Here is a 14991-nt window from a genome sequence, read left to right as displayed (position 1 = left end):
AGAGAAATTAGAGAACAACTACTAAGAGGGATTTTATAGCTACTGGCTGGTTGGGTGCCCATAAAAGGGAGCTACCCCCGCCTTCATTTATCACACATCCCTCAAATCACAGACGACGGTGTTCTTCCTTCATTTTGTCTGAGCTCTAGTCTACGTTACAAACTTATACCAGTACAGCTACATCACTTGGGTGTGGAAAATGCACACTCCTGTGCAAAAAGTTATACTGACCTAACCCCTACAGTAGACAGTGCTATGTCAACAGGAGGGCTTCTCCTGTCAACACAGCTACTGCCTCTCCGGGAGGTGGAGTACCTGTGCTGACAGGGGAAGATCTCCCATCAGTGTAGGTAGCGTCTTCACTAAGCACTGGCCACAACATCGCACTGAGAGGAGGTGGCACACCTTAGAGCTCAGAAAATCTACCTCATATATACAGAATTCATGACAAGATCAGGTGTCATATTTATATCTTTCCACCCCAAATACCAATGACTCCGAGTTTTCAAGTTCTACACTGCTAAATGGATTAGGCTGTGCATTAAGGCATACAAGGCATCGGAGACTGTGGCCCCAAAAGGGGTCATGGCATGCTTCATGAGATCCCTGGCAACCTCATGGGCAGAAAAAGCAAATGCATATACAGTGTGTCAAAAATTTGCAAGGCACCCACCTGGTCAGCAGCTAGTCCCTCTATCAAGCACTGTAAGATGGCCTTCTTGTCATCTCCAGAGACTTTGTTTGGCAGGAAGGTGTTGCAGGTGGTGTCCCAGCAATAATATTGCCCTTTGAGCAAATCTTATAATCAGTAGGGATACCATCTCTTTTCTTCTATTCTTTCTAACCTTTTCTGTAACCCTCCTTATATCTGTTCACAGCTCACTACTTCCTAGATGTCCAGAACTGTGGAAGACACTGGCCTCCAGAACAGAAAATTTCTTAACAATAATTTCCTTTCTGCCAACAGTGTCTCCCACAGTTCTACCAATACTGAATGGCTTACAAGGCAAAAGGTCAGATGCTAAGTGGGCTCTTTACAATGGGACTATTTTTTTGGGCCACTGTACATAGTTGTACTGGTTACCTCTGGAGCATTTGTTACTAATATTGATATTCAAGTTTTTTCAGCTAAGGACTTCATTTTAAGTGTTTGATTTCAACTTCATTGTATTCTTTCCTCGTAGTCATGAATATAATAGGTACTTACATCTGTTTTGGTGTGTAGTAATAGCTTTCATTAGACTCTTTCATAACAGCTTCTCTGGACCTGAAATGTATTAATTTAATTGCATTTATTTAAGAGAGAGACTTCTTTGTGATACGTTGAATACATTGTTGTTTGGCAGTTCCTATGTTCCTACTTACATTGGGAAATCCTAACTCTCTGCATCTCTTTGCTAATCCACTGATAACAAGTTTTCTTGATATCTGGAAGCAGTATAAAAAATCTTCAAAGAGCAATTTATTGTGCTCATTAACTTTTTGCAGTTTGCAGCAGAAGTGCACAATGCAACCAATTTACCTCTTGAAACAATTTTTTTCAAAACCTTATATTTGTGTAATTTCTGACAGCATAAAGTTTAATGACATTTTTCACTTTTTGTTTTAGCACAGAAAGCTTCCTAGATTATAGGAGAAATAATGTGCTACAAGAGAACAATAAATACTTTTCCATCTTCAGTCATAAATGAATATTATCCATTAATACATTGTCCCTGACCACTTTGGTTTTTTGGAGGAAAGAGAATAGATATATTACTGAAATTTTTACTTCTGCCAATGTCCAAAGTAAATATTAAAGATATGTGTTGGTTTAAATAATTAATTGAGCACATTGCAAATTTTTCTTTATCATTTTGGTGGTAGGTGCATTCAGATACATTAGCCTGGATTCTCTGTCCCATCAAAACTAGTGCACAGTGACTTAACATAATCTTAATGAGCGGACAAAAATATTTGGATAGCAATGAATTTAATGTGTATATTTTTCTTTTTCAATAATAGGAATATTTAAGCAAGGCTGTAGTACTTTCAGAATAATCACACCAAATATAGATGAAGAGGCTTCAATGATGGAGGATGTTGGGATGCAAGATGTTCACTTCAATGAAGTGAGTAAGCAAAATTCATATATATTAAAATCAACTCTCATAAACAATCGTTGCTTTACAGTGTTAATTTTATGATTTTTCAATTTTGTCTATTTCACTCTTGGAGTTAATTATAAAATGGGTTAACTGAGCTGATCAGCCTTTAAATAACTGAGTTTACATTTCTGGAAAAATAACAGCCTTTCAGTAGTTCAAAATCCTCAAAGGAAAAAAAAGGTAACCTAAAGAGATTAACCAAGAATATAAAAACAAGTAAAAAAGACTGTTACATGAGGTAAAAAACTATACTAACTGACAAACTACACAGATGATTGTTTTATATACTAACTAGAACTAACCATAGTAAAGATTTTAACCACTTCACCAACAACGATGTAGACTTAGATTTATGTAATGTCTACCAGTAATCTGATTGTTATTTAACTTATACCATGTGTTTGAATTGGGGTGAAAGTATAGATTGATTTACCATATGTATATTTTCACTTCTGCCAATTGAGAAAAGATTGATTAAGTAGGAGTAAAACCACTCTGTCCCATTTTGAGCAGTGCTTACGAAGGCCATTTCTGGAGGATCACAAAGCCTACATACTCTCAAGGTCTTCTCACTTTAGGAACCCAGAAGTATCGAAACTTCTGCAAGTGATTGCTCATGTCGATTCCAATTAGGTGTGCTCACATCATGTGCACAGTTGTTGGAAAGTTTTTTCCCTAGCAGCACCCATCGGGTTGGCTGTGGAGCCTCCTGGAGTGGTGCCTCCGTGGCGCTCAATATATGACCCTGCTGACTGAGTGCCTCCTTAGTTCCTTCTTACTGGCCGAGGCAGTCATTGGAATTCATAGAATCACAGAATATCAGGGTTGGGAGGGACATCAGGAAGTAATCTAGTCCAACCACCTGCTCAAAGCAGGACCAATGCAAGCAGTGGCTTGCTTTGGCAAGTGTTCCTCTAGTTCTTCCATGCTCATTGTATATAGTTTAGAGTCTCATAGTTTTGATAGTTTAGCTATAGTTAGATAGATAGTTAGGAGTGGGGGGTCTTTCCCCCTTCAACTTTCCTGCTTCCCCTTGAGACTCGGGGTTGCTGCCTTGGAAGCCACCACTGGGGGGCATCCCATGGGGAAGCTCCTGGTGCCAAAAACTCAGGAGTTAGCACTGTTTTTCAGAGATGAGGAACTCCCCACATCGACCTCTTCACCACTCAGGGCAACAAGTGCCTGCGGTTCTGCTCCTTTTGGTACCACAGCCAAGGCTCTCTTGCAGACGCATTTCTCCTCCCCTGGTCAGATCATCTGCTGTACATGTTCCCCCCATTTCTGCTTGCGCACGAGGTCCTGCTCAAAATCCACAGGGACAAGGCAATGGTCATAATGGTGGCACCAGCGTTGACCCACCAGCACTGGTACACCATGCTCCTGGAACTTTCGGTGGACACCCCTATCGTGCTGCCACTACTTCCAGACCTGATCACCCAGGACCACAGTCGCCTTTGTCACCCAGACCTTCAGTCTCTTCACCGCATGGCCTGGAAGTTCATGGTTAAACCCTACAGAGCTCATGTGCTCGAAGTTGGGTAGGGAGGTCCTGCTTGTTAGCAGGAAGCCCTCCACTAGGTCCACCTATCTGGCCAAGAGGAAAAGGTTTGCAATCTGGTGCTCCCAGTGCCATACTCTGCCATTGCAGGCCTCCATTCCTCTCATCCTGGAGTACCTCTTACACCTTAAACAGCAAGGTCTGGCAGCTTCTTTCATCAGGGTACACTTGGCAGCTCTCTCTCCATTGCATCCAGGAGTGATCGGGCAGTCCGTTTTCACCAACCCCATGGTTGGCTGATTCTTCAAAGGTCTGGTGCATCTGTACCCACAGGTTCAGTAACCGATCCTTGCAAGGGATCTCAACCTGGTTCTCTCCAAACTGATGGGGCGTCATGGAAGGTTGCCTTTCTAGTCTCAATTACTTCGGCAAGGATTGTTTTGGAACTTAAGGCCCTCACCTCCAACCCTCCCTACACAGTTTTCTTTAAGGACAAAGTGCAATTTAGATTTCACCCTGCTTTCCTTCCAAAGGTTGTGACCCAATTTCACTCCAGTCAGGACGTTTTCCTGCCTATTTTTTTACCCTAAACATCAGGTAAGCAGCCGGGAGCAAAGACTCCACTCACTGGACGTTCGACAGGCATGAAGCCGTTCCGAAAATCGAACCAGCTGTTCGTGGCAGTGGCAAACCATATAAAAGGTCTTCCAGTCTTGTCGCAGAGGATCTCATTGTGGATCAACTCCTGTATCTGCACCTGCTACAAGTTGACCAACCTTCCAGCTCCAGCACTCACGGCGCATTCCACAAGGGCTTGTTTGCCTCCTCACACTCACCTTGCAGCAGCAGCAGCTCCTGCAACTCCAATACTGCAGAGATGACTGGGCTCTGCTCCCCACTCCAGTCATTGTGACCTGGTTCACAGGATCACAGCACTGCTCAGGTCTGACCTAGTCACCCCTCCAGCATGATGACAGGGCTGGCTGGGTCAAACTTTTGAGAGTAGTACTGTGACACCATGTGCCAGATTGCAGTGCTACTCACCCAGATTTGATGAGGCTGGTCCCAAAAACCTGAATGGCCAAGAAGTTGCAACACCCAGAGCAGGGAACTGAATCCAGCCAGCCCCACGGAACAGGAGCCACACGATCTGCCACTATGGTACACATGATGTACTTATGTAATACTTACTATGTTAACGTGTTTATTATGTATTGTGGGTAAGAAATATTTAGTAAGCCAGATTTTTTTTTTTGCACTTAACTTATTTCATAGAATCATAGACTATCAGGGTTGGAAGGGGTCTCAGGAGGTCATCTAGTCCAACCCCATGCTCAAAGCAGGACCAATTCCCAACTAAATCATCCCAGCCAGGGCTTTGTCAAGCCTGACCTTAAAAACCTCTAAGGAAGGAAATTCCACCCCCCCCCCCCCCCAGGTAACCCATTTCAGTGCATCACCATCCTCCTAGTGAAAAAGTTTTTCCTAATATCCAACCTAAACCTCCCACACTGCAACTTGAGACCATTACTCCTTGTTCTGACATCAGGTACCACTGAGAACAGTCCAGATCCATCCTCTTTGGAACCCCCTTTCAGGTAGTTGAAAGCAGCTATCAAATCCCCCTTCATTCTTCTCTTCTGCAGACTAAACAATCCCAGTTCCCTCAGCCTCTCCTCATAAGTCATGTGCTCCAGACCCCTTATCATTTTTGTTGCCCTCTGCGGGACTCTTTCCAATTTTTCCACATCCTTCTTGTAGTGTGGGGCCCAAAACTGGACACAGATGAGGCCTCACCAATGTTGAATAGAGGGGAATGATCACGTTCCTCGATCTGCAGGCAATGCCCCTACTTATACAGCCCAAAATGCTGTTAGCCTTCTTGGCAACACGGGCACACTGTTGACTCATATCCAGCTTCTCATTCACTGTAACCCCTAGGTCCATTTCTGCAGAACTGCTTCCTAGCCATTCGATCCCTAGTCTGTAAGAGTGAATGGGATTCTTCCTTCCTAAGTGAAGGACTCTGCACTTGTCCTAGTTGAACCTCATCAGATTTCTTTTGGCCCAATCTTCTAATTTGTCTGGGTCCATCTGTATCCTATCCCTACCCTCCAGCATATCTACCACTCCTCCCAGTTTAGTGTCAGTATTTACTAGCTTCGGACAGGCCATTGGTGCCTTATCTAGACCGCAGATGCCGCGATCTCCTCAGTTCCTTCTCAACCATCCTCAGCCAGAAGTGGAGCTCTGTAGCAGTGTCCCAAAGTCAATCAATGACAGATCTAGAAAACTTAGTTTCAGTTTATAATTAGTATTAGTCTTAGTTATTTACAAAAATATATATATATTATTTCAAACGGCACTAAATGCCTGGTTCGCGGGTTTTAAAAGATGTGACTTGTGCCGAGACATTATGCCCACCTCAGACGGACATTCCCTCTGCATCTGCTGCCTTGGTGAGTCGCATATTCCCCAGAAGTGCACTCACTGTAGCAACTTGAAGGCCAGAACCAGGTGGGATTGAGACCTACGCCTGAAGTTCATACTTATGGAGAAATCTCTTTGCCTGGCCTCAGACCCCAGACAACAGACCCCTTCTCCAGGGCGATCCTGGGTACCTCACCCTCAGCTAAAGACAAAGCTCATTCCTTAAAAAGATCAAGGAAAAGAGCCATGACTTCACCACAGAGAGAGTCAACAAAAAAGACATGTCTCCTCTGCCAGGTCACTGTCCTCGGTGCCAACGACCCCAAGGGTATGTCTACATTACCCGCTGGATCGGTGGGTAGTGATCAATCCCCAATCACTCTGCCGTCGACTCCATTTCTCGCCGTGGTGGAGTTCCGGAAGCAGAGTCGACGGGGGAGCAGCGGCCGTTGATCCCGCGCTGCGAGAACGCAAAGTAAGTGATTCTGAGTCGATCTAAGATAAGTCGACTTCAGCTACATTATTGTCGTAGCCGAAGTTGCATATCTTAGATCGATCCCCCCCCTCCCCAGTGTATACCAGGCCCAAGTGTATGCACCTTCAAGGCACCGGGACCTCTGTCAAGTCCTAGAGTAAAGACAAGGAGTCTAGAAGCATGTCTAAACCTACCATCTTCTCTGCAGCACCAACATCACCAGTGAAAGAAAAGGCACCAAAGCTGTCACTAGTGGCTATGCAACCCCACCACCCATGCTGACAACTTCATCGGCACTAGCAGAGAGGGCAAAGATGGCAACATTTGGCACCAAACAAGTCAAGTCACAAAGCATCAGCAACACCGACAGTATCATCAAAAACACTGGCACTGTTAGCAATGGCACCAGAACCACCAGCACCACACTATTTACTAAACCATAGAGACATCCTGGTGTCCTCTATACCAGTCTCTCCACTCTTCAGACCGATGGCTCGCTGGAGCATACAGCACCAGAACAATCAGCCTCACCCATCTTCCCACCATTCTGTAGCAACAAGGACGATACGCACAAAGAGGATGTCTTCTCTCACCACTCTTCACCAATCATAACCAGATCACCTTTGGGACCCATGAGATCTATGGCCCAATATGGAAAAGATATGCAGCCCTGGAATGGACAGCCATGGATATGTCCACCCATGCCCTTCCCCATGCAGTGGTCACACTGGGACTCAGGGGCGGCCTACAGGGCACCTTATAACCTACCTCCCACCCCACATAGAAGTAGGATAAGATAACCACCACCATCCTCCATTCCAGATACTTCAACAGTCCAACATGAAATGGGGGACAAGAGGGAGGAGGGCACAGAGCAGGACATGACACCATCTGTACATAATTCCTCATCATCACCAGATGAAGACATAATGCCCCCCCACCTCTGGTGATGATTTCAAGCAGTTCCAAGAACTGTTTAAATGAGTGGCGCAGAGCCAGGAGATCTCACTCAAGGAAGTATCTGTTCTTCCAGTGCTTGCTCATGTCGATTCCAGATCGGTGTTTGTGCACCACGTGCAAAGTCATTGAAAGGTTTTTCCCCTAATGGTATCCATCTAGTTGGCTGTGGAGCCAACTGGAGTCGTGCCTTCATGGCGGTGTATATAAGTCCCTCCTACCCGCCACCTCTTCAGTTCCTTCTTACTGCCAGTGATGATTGTTGGAGCTGAGTGTCTTTCTTGCTTCAGCAAGCGTTTCCCTTAGTATCTCTGTTTTGTCAGCCTGTAAATAGTTAAATAGGGTTAGTTACAGTAATTAATAGTTAGAGTTGGCGGTTCCCCCCCACCCCAGTTCCTTCCCTTCTCGGGGTTCGTGGCCATGCCTTGATTCCAAGGCTTTAAACCATGTGGAACCATCCACAAGCATATGTCAGACCCCATGACTCCTGCCTAAAGTGTCTGGAGGAGGCACATCAAACAGATCGCTGCTAGATCTGCCAAGGGTTCTGCCTGAGAATGAAAAAGGAAAGGGACTTCAGGCTCAAGCAGGTCCCCATGGAGGCAGCCATCTGTCCCCAGCAGGACTCAGCACCAACACCGTGTGGAGCACTCCAGCCTCCGTTAGAGAAGCTGTGGCACTGAGGAAGGACTGTATGCATAGAGACCCGCGGGCACCGTCCTCTCCCCAGTGCCAAAACTCATGGCGGTAACAGGGTACCCTCGCATTCACTGGTGCTGCATAAGCAGCACAAGCAGACTGATGGATGGCACTCACTCACGGTGAGAGCAGCCAGGACTGACAGCACTAGCTGTGTGCGTCCCGTGCTGGGGCACTCAGCGCCTCTCTCGCAGGAAACGGCACCGTCGACTTCGGGCCTGCAGAGGGGTCTATAGAATTCAGCATCATTGGACTCTCCTACTAGAGTGTGTCAAGTGGAGGAGTTGGAGCTCCCTTCCACCCCGGACATATTTGAGGTGACCAGGGACCTGATTACCATAATAGCACCGCAGTCCCCTACCAGGCGGGACAGACCTCCAGCACTGCAAAGTGTGGCACCATCCAGAGGCAAGCCTGTGATGATAAAGCACCACTCACCATCTCTGCGGCACTATTCACTGGCACCATCCTGCTCAGCACCGCCGGGGTCTCCACACTTGGACTCCCTAGGGAGGATTTCAGAGCATGCATATTTCTAAATGCAAGAACTTTACTGCACAATTTACAATAATGAGATTGTATTATATAAGCCTGTTTCGCTCCTTACAAAGATAAATTTGTTTCTCATCCCAGGAAATTATCCTTCCTTCCCTCTGTCTGCATTCTAAGCATGAGGTTAAAAATATAGTGCCCATCTATAAAAAAGGAAATAAAAACAACCCAGGAAACTACAGACCAGTTAGTTTAACTTCTGTGCCAGGGAAGATAATGGAGCAAGTAATTAAATAAATCATCTGCAAACACTTGGAAGGTGGTAAGGAGATAGGGAATAGCCAGCATGGATTTGTAAAGAACAAATCGTGTCATACTAATCAGATAGCATTCTTTGATAGGATAACGAGCCTTGTGGATAAGGGAGAAACGGTGGATGTGATATACCTAGACTTTAGTAAGGCATTTGATGCGGTCTCGCATAATATTCATATAGATAAACTAGGAAAGTACAATTTAGATGGGGCTACTATAAGTGGGTGCATAACGGCTGGATAACCATACTCAGAGAGTAGTTATTAATGGCTCCCAATCCTGCTGGAAGGTATAACAAGTGGGGTTCCGCAGGGGTCTGTTTGGGGACCGGCTCTGTTCAATATCTTCATCAACGATTTAGATGTTGGCATAGAAAGTACGCTTATTAAGTTTGCAGATGATACAAACTGGGAGAGATTGCAACTGCTTTGGGGACAGGGTCAAAATTCAAAATGATCTGGACAAATTGGAGAAATGGTCTGAGGTAAACAGGATGAAGTTCAATAAAGATAAATGCAAAGTGCTCCACTTAGGAAGGAACAATCAGTTTCACACAAACAGAATGGGAAGAGACTGTCTAGGAAGGAGTATGGCAGAAAGAGATCTAGGGGTCATAGTGGACCACAAGCTTAATATGAGTCAACAGTGTGATACTGTTGCAAAAAAAGCAAACGTGATTCTGGGATGCATTAACAGGTGTGTTGTAAACAAGACACGAGAAGTCATTCTTCCGCTTTACTCTGCGCTGGTTAGGCCTCAACTGGAATATTGTGTCCAGTTCTGGGCACCGCATTTCAAGAAAGTGTGGAGAAACTGGAGTGGGTCCAAAGAAGAGCAACAAGAATGATTAAAGGTCTTGAGAACATGACCTATGAAGGAAGGCTGAAACAATTGGGTTTGTTTAGTTTGGAAAAGAGAAGACTGAGAGGGGACATGATAGCAATTTTCAGGATCTAAAAGGGTGTCATCAGGAGGAGGGAGAAAATTTGTTCACCTTAGCCTCCAATGATAGAACAAGAAGCAATGGGCTTAAACTGCAGCAAGGGAGATTTAGGTTGGACATTAGGAAAAAGTTCCTACCTGTCAGAGTAGTTAAACACTGGAATAGATTGCCTAGGGAAGTTGTGGAATCTCCATCTCTGGAGATATTTAAGAGTAGGTTAGATAAATATCTATTAGGGATGGTCTAGACAGTATTTGGTCCTGCCATGAGGGCAGGGGACTGGACTCGATGACCTCTCGAGGTCCCTTCCAGTCCTAGAGTCTATGAGTCTATAAAACACTTGAGCGCAGCCAGGAATATCCATTTAAAATAAACATTTCTAGAGATACCAGATCAATCTAAATATTCTCTGGATGGATACGGTGTTAATTCCTTAGCCAGCATTCCATTCCAGAGCACAGTGCAGATCTCTAGCTGCATCTTGGGCAGAGAGAACTTCGGGGAAAAAACTATAAAGCAGCAAGATACATATTGCTGTTTATCTTTGTAAACATTTTAAGTTATATTTTTCATTCTTTGCGCAAGCATCTGAACCATCTTGGAGTTCATTAATAACAAACCAATAAATGAGAAAGGAATAAAACTAACTGGAGAGCATTTCTGGTGAACTGCTGCACAGCACCGTGTTCCCAAACCCCTGCCTCCAGGGCAATCTCCAAATTCCTGTGTTCATAATATGGTCCCTTTCAAAGGAGCATCTCTAAATTATAATCTTCTACTAACATATTTCTACAGCATCTACACAGGATGTATTATCAGAGACAGAGATTTTCTTTCTTCTCGCCTTTTCTCCCCTCTTTAAGAATCTGACTGAACAGTAGTACTTCCTAGTCTCAATGGACAAGTGAAAGTGTTATCAAAATAGAATGGAAAAATGTTATCTCTGTTGAAAATTTCCTTTCTGTGATTAAGATCTCCACTGGTCCTTCCCAAAATGAAAAAAATAAATAAAAGTAAGTTTGTTTTGATCTTAGTGCATATTGGAAACCTTATGTAGACAGGGAGGAATTGACGTCATAGTTGAAGTTTTAAAGAAAGAAGGTTTATGCTGAAATTAATCTTAAGAGGTTTATTATAGCATTTTAGAAGCACTCATTCAGATGGCAGCAGGAACGAGCCTGGCACATTTTCAGCTGCCTCTGTTTCCCTCTGCAGTGGATCCAACACAGATGTGAAGAACTAGTGGAGATCTTCACAGAAAGAAAATGAGCATGTATCAAAATTTTCCATTCTCTGAAACAGTAAGGTTCTGAGAAGAAAATAATGCAGTTAAATGAAAGCACTGAGTGGTTTGTATTATCAAAAGGAATTGGTTGTTTTTAACCAGCTCCTATAGTGTTACTTATCCCTGCCAAATTTAGTCCATATTGATCAATTTCACAGCCAGAAGATTTTAAGATTGGTCAGTTTCACCTTTTCAGATGTTTACATCTGAAATTTCATGGTTTTGTAACTGTGGGGGTCCCTTTTCCGGCAGCAGGGATTTGTGGCTAGCGGGAGTTCAGACCGACGTTCACCAGCCTCCTCCAGCTGCAGGAACCTCCAAGGCTGCTGCCCAGCACTGTAGCTTCCTGCAGAAGGGGGAGGCACTCAGAGGTGGGCCTGATCTCCCATCCCCACCCCCTAGAAGGAAGGACAAGTCCTGTCCCTCTCCGGCCCAATGGGGACTTGCAGCTAGGAGCCCCTGGCTGGGGTACTTCAGCAGCAAGGGAGAGATCAGATTTCACAGGGAAAGGCTTATTTCATGGTCCGTGACACATTTTTCACAGCTGTGAAATTGGTAGGGTCATACTTACAATAAGTCAGGTAAATTGTTTTGAGGAGTGGTTGATGGGTGATTTCTAGTGCCTCCTGCTGGAAGTCATCAGTAATGCCTTCAAGTTCCCTGTTGGACACCAGATCCAGCCATATGTTCAAGGTTAACAAACATACTGTTTCAGAGAAGAAGAATTACAGGTAAAGACCAGAGTTTTTTTGCCTAGTGTGACTTCATGGTGGCATGTTTACAAAAATCAGTGCTCTTGTACTGTAAGCAGTTTCTGATAGTTATATTTTTTACGGGTAAACATAATATACTGTATAGTAGTGATGTGTGTTTAGTTTTGAGCATCTGACAAGCAATAGAAATCCAACAAATGTGATTGTAAAAATGAAGTTAGAATTTGAGGATAACAGTACATTCTATGGTTCAGTGATTTTAAGTGTGTATTAATATGAACTCTAATACTTTTATCTCAGAAGCACAAACAAGAAACATGGAAACAAATAACATTGAGTGATAACTGAACTTACGGCATAAAGCTGTTTTTTATCAGTCATATTTGAATATGGTTTTGCCTGTTTCATCTCTAGAACATAAATAAATAAACCTTTAACAAGGTCCATAGTTCACAAGATTATCACAAAATGATAGAACAGGGGTAGGCAACCTATGGCACAGGTGCCGAAGGCGGCACGCGAGCTGATTTTCAGTGGCACTCACACTGCCCGGGTCCTGGCCACCGGTCCCAGGGGGCTCTGCATTTTAATTTAATTTTAAATAAAGCTTCTTAAACATTTTTAAAACCTTATTTTCTTTACATACAACAATAGTTTAGTTATATATTATAGACTTCTAGAAAGAGACCTTCTAAAAACATTAAAATGTATTACTGGGACTCAAAACCTTAAATCAGAGTGAATAAATGAAGACTCGACATACCACGTCTGAAAGGTTGCGGACCCCTGTGATAGAACTAAGGGGGTTATAAAGTACCTAAGTGTACATGTAAAGGAGAGATGGGGAGGAGAAACTTAACATAATTAATTGAGGAAAAATTAGACCAGTCTAGCATAAATCTAACAGTAGTCAGGTGATAAACATTTACAAATATCTCTGAGGTGTAAGCTACAATTTCATTTTAAGAAGGAAAAACAATCAAATGTTTCTGTTCCACTTCTGGAGCATCTAAAAACATTGTCCCCTTCCCCATCACCAAAAGCACAGCTGGATCACAAGTAATGAACTCATCAGTCATAATGAATGTCTGTTATTCCATCATCTGAATTTTCTTATGTACCATTTCTTTTTGTCTATTTTTTAAGCTTCTAAGATCTTCAGGGCAGGAACCACCCTTATCTCTGTCTTGTATAGTGCTGAGCATAGTATCAGTTATAAATAATGTTAATACTCTTTAATAGTACTAGCCTACTGACTAATAAGTTGTTCTCCTTTTACTTGGATGACTAGCTACTGAAGATCTCATCTAAGCAAGTTATAGTGTGGTCTTAGAAACTAACTTTTTCCCCTTCAGGTCACCCTCTTTTCTATTAAGAGGATAGAAATGTCTTGGTTATACTTCATACAGGCACAATTGAATTCAGTCCAGTAAGGCAATTGCCTTCCTTATGGACAGTCAGTTCAGGGATGTTCTAAGGAAAGTCAGTCTACTTAAGCAACTGCATGTATGCCACAGTGCAGCTTTTGGCACAAGAAGGTCCTGGTCCATGACTGGGACTCCTAGGTGCAACGATAATATAAATAATAACAGCTCAACTGTTTTAGGATGATACGCTGCAGAATAAACAGCTGGAGATATGGTGACAATGCTACTGTAATTGAGCTGCATACAGTGTAATTTTGGAATGTATTTGCGATTTAACAAAACAAATTTATTTATTAAAATGGACAAGGTATTTGTGAATATAGTATATTCATACTTAGCAATTATCTGTAATTGATATTACATTTTAGCTGTAAGTGTGCATTTGGAATCTCTAAATTAACCACATGAAAACACTTACAAAAATAACCCAAATATATAAATTTTCATAAGCACAGAAGGAATAAGTACTTCCAATTTCTGAGAATTAAAGTAGTTAAATAGTAATATACAAGTTCACAGTGTCAAGTCATATAAAAATAAGTAGAAGATAAAAAAGTGAAGTTATTACTATACAGTGTACTTTAAGCCACATTATAAGAGAAATAAACACTGCAGCCCCACCATGCTGTCCACAAAAAATGCAGCACTTGGACTTCATAAATATGGCATTATGTACCTCAGTACACAGTGGAAGAAAGAATATGCTACATCAGGGCAACAGTTAAAGTGCTAGAGCTGTAAATCTGCTCTAGCACAGTCATGTATCCTGATGTCTACATATAGAAAATTAAAGATTATGGTCTTGATTGTGCCCCTGTTAAATTCCTTAGGCAGTTCTGTGTTCTTCCTCCAACAAGGCAGAGCACAAAAGACACAGCTAAAGAGAAGAAAGCAAAGATGATTTTATGCCCTACAGTGACCTGTGTCAGGCCCAACAATGCATTCTATATAATTTCTTGAAAAAAACAAAATGTAGCCTAATTTGGAATAACAAATACATCAGAACTGGGTGAGGGAAGGCGAATACATTCACCATTTTAAAATTTTGTCTTTCCCTTTTTAAATTTGATAGTCCACTAGTCTAATAGTCTACAGATGACCAGTGGAGTGGAAAAGCAAAACAGGATGAGAGAAGGAATATATAGTCAAAAAAGTTACTAGTTTCATAATATTGTCTATTTAATGTCTTGAAGTGCATGCAAACTATAGACACAGTACTTCTAAACATTAAATGGTGACCCAAACAAAGCAAATGAAAGAGAAATTTTAAATGATTGCCAAATCTTACCACAACTATTGAAACTGCTTAGAAGGAAAAATAGTTCCATGTTAATGCCATTTCCTGGAATAAAATACATTGGCCATAATTTTGTGCTAACGAATAAAGCTTGTGTAAAAGGCTAATATTATGTTAACATTTTATTTATGTAACAATTTTGTATACTTGTTTAAATCTGTTGGTGTCTGTAACTCTATTAATTCATATGAAACAAATGTCATTTCTATTTTGGCCACATAAAATATTTTACTTATTCTTCCAATCCTGAAATAAACTTGGTTCATTATTCTAATATTTAAACTGATATTTTTCTTATTTCTTTTTGAAATTC

At 42.4% G+C, this 14991-nt stretch overlaps 1 protein-coding gene across 22 annotated transcripts in view; it reads left to right on the top strand.

Moving 5' to 3' along the window:
- Window positions 1-14991, top strand: part of DOCK9 (dedicator of cytokinesis 9) — a 326125-nt gene that overhangs the window by 286811 nt on the left and 24323 nt on the right. For all 22 annotated transcript variants that reach the window (XM_030567760.1, XM_030567843.1, XM_030567769.1 and 19 more), the window contains one exon: window positions 2005-2111. In XM_030567760.1, the coding sequence (XP_030423620.1) occupies window positions 2005-2111 (107 nt within the window). The remainder of the gene's footprint in view (window positions 1-2004; window positions 2112-14991) is intronic.

The sequence above is a fragment of the Gopherus evgoodei genome, chromosome 1, assembly GCF_007399415.2.
Source record: "Gopherus evgoodei ecotype Sinaloan lineage chromosome 1, rGopEvg1_v1.p, whole genome shotgun sequence".
Taxonomy (NCBI): domain Eukaryota; kingdom Metazoa; phylum Chordata; order Testudines; family Testudinidae; genus Gopherus; species Gopherus evgoodei.
This window is presented reverse-complemented; position numbering and strand designations above follow the sequence as displayed.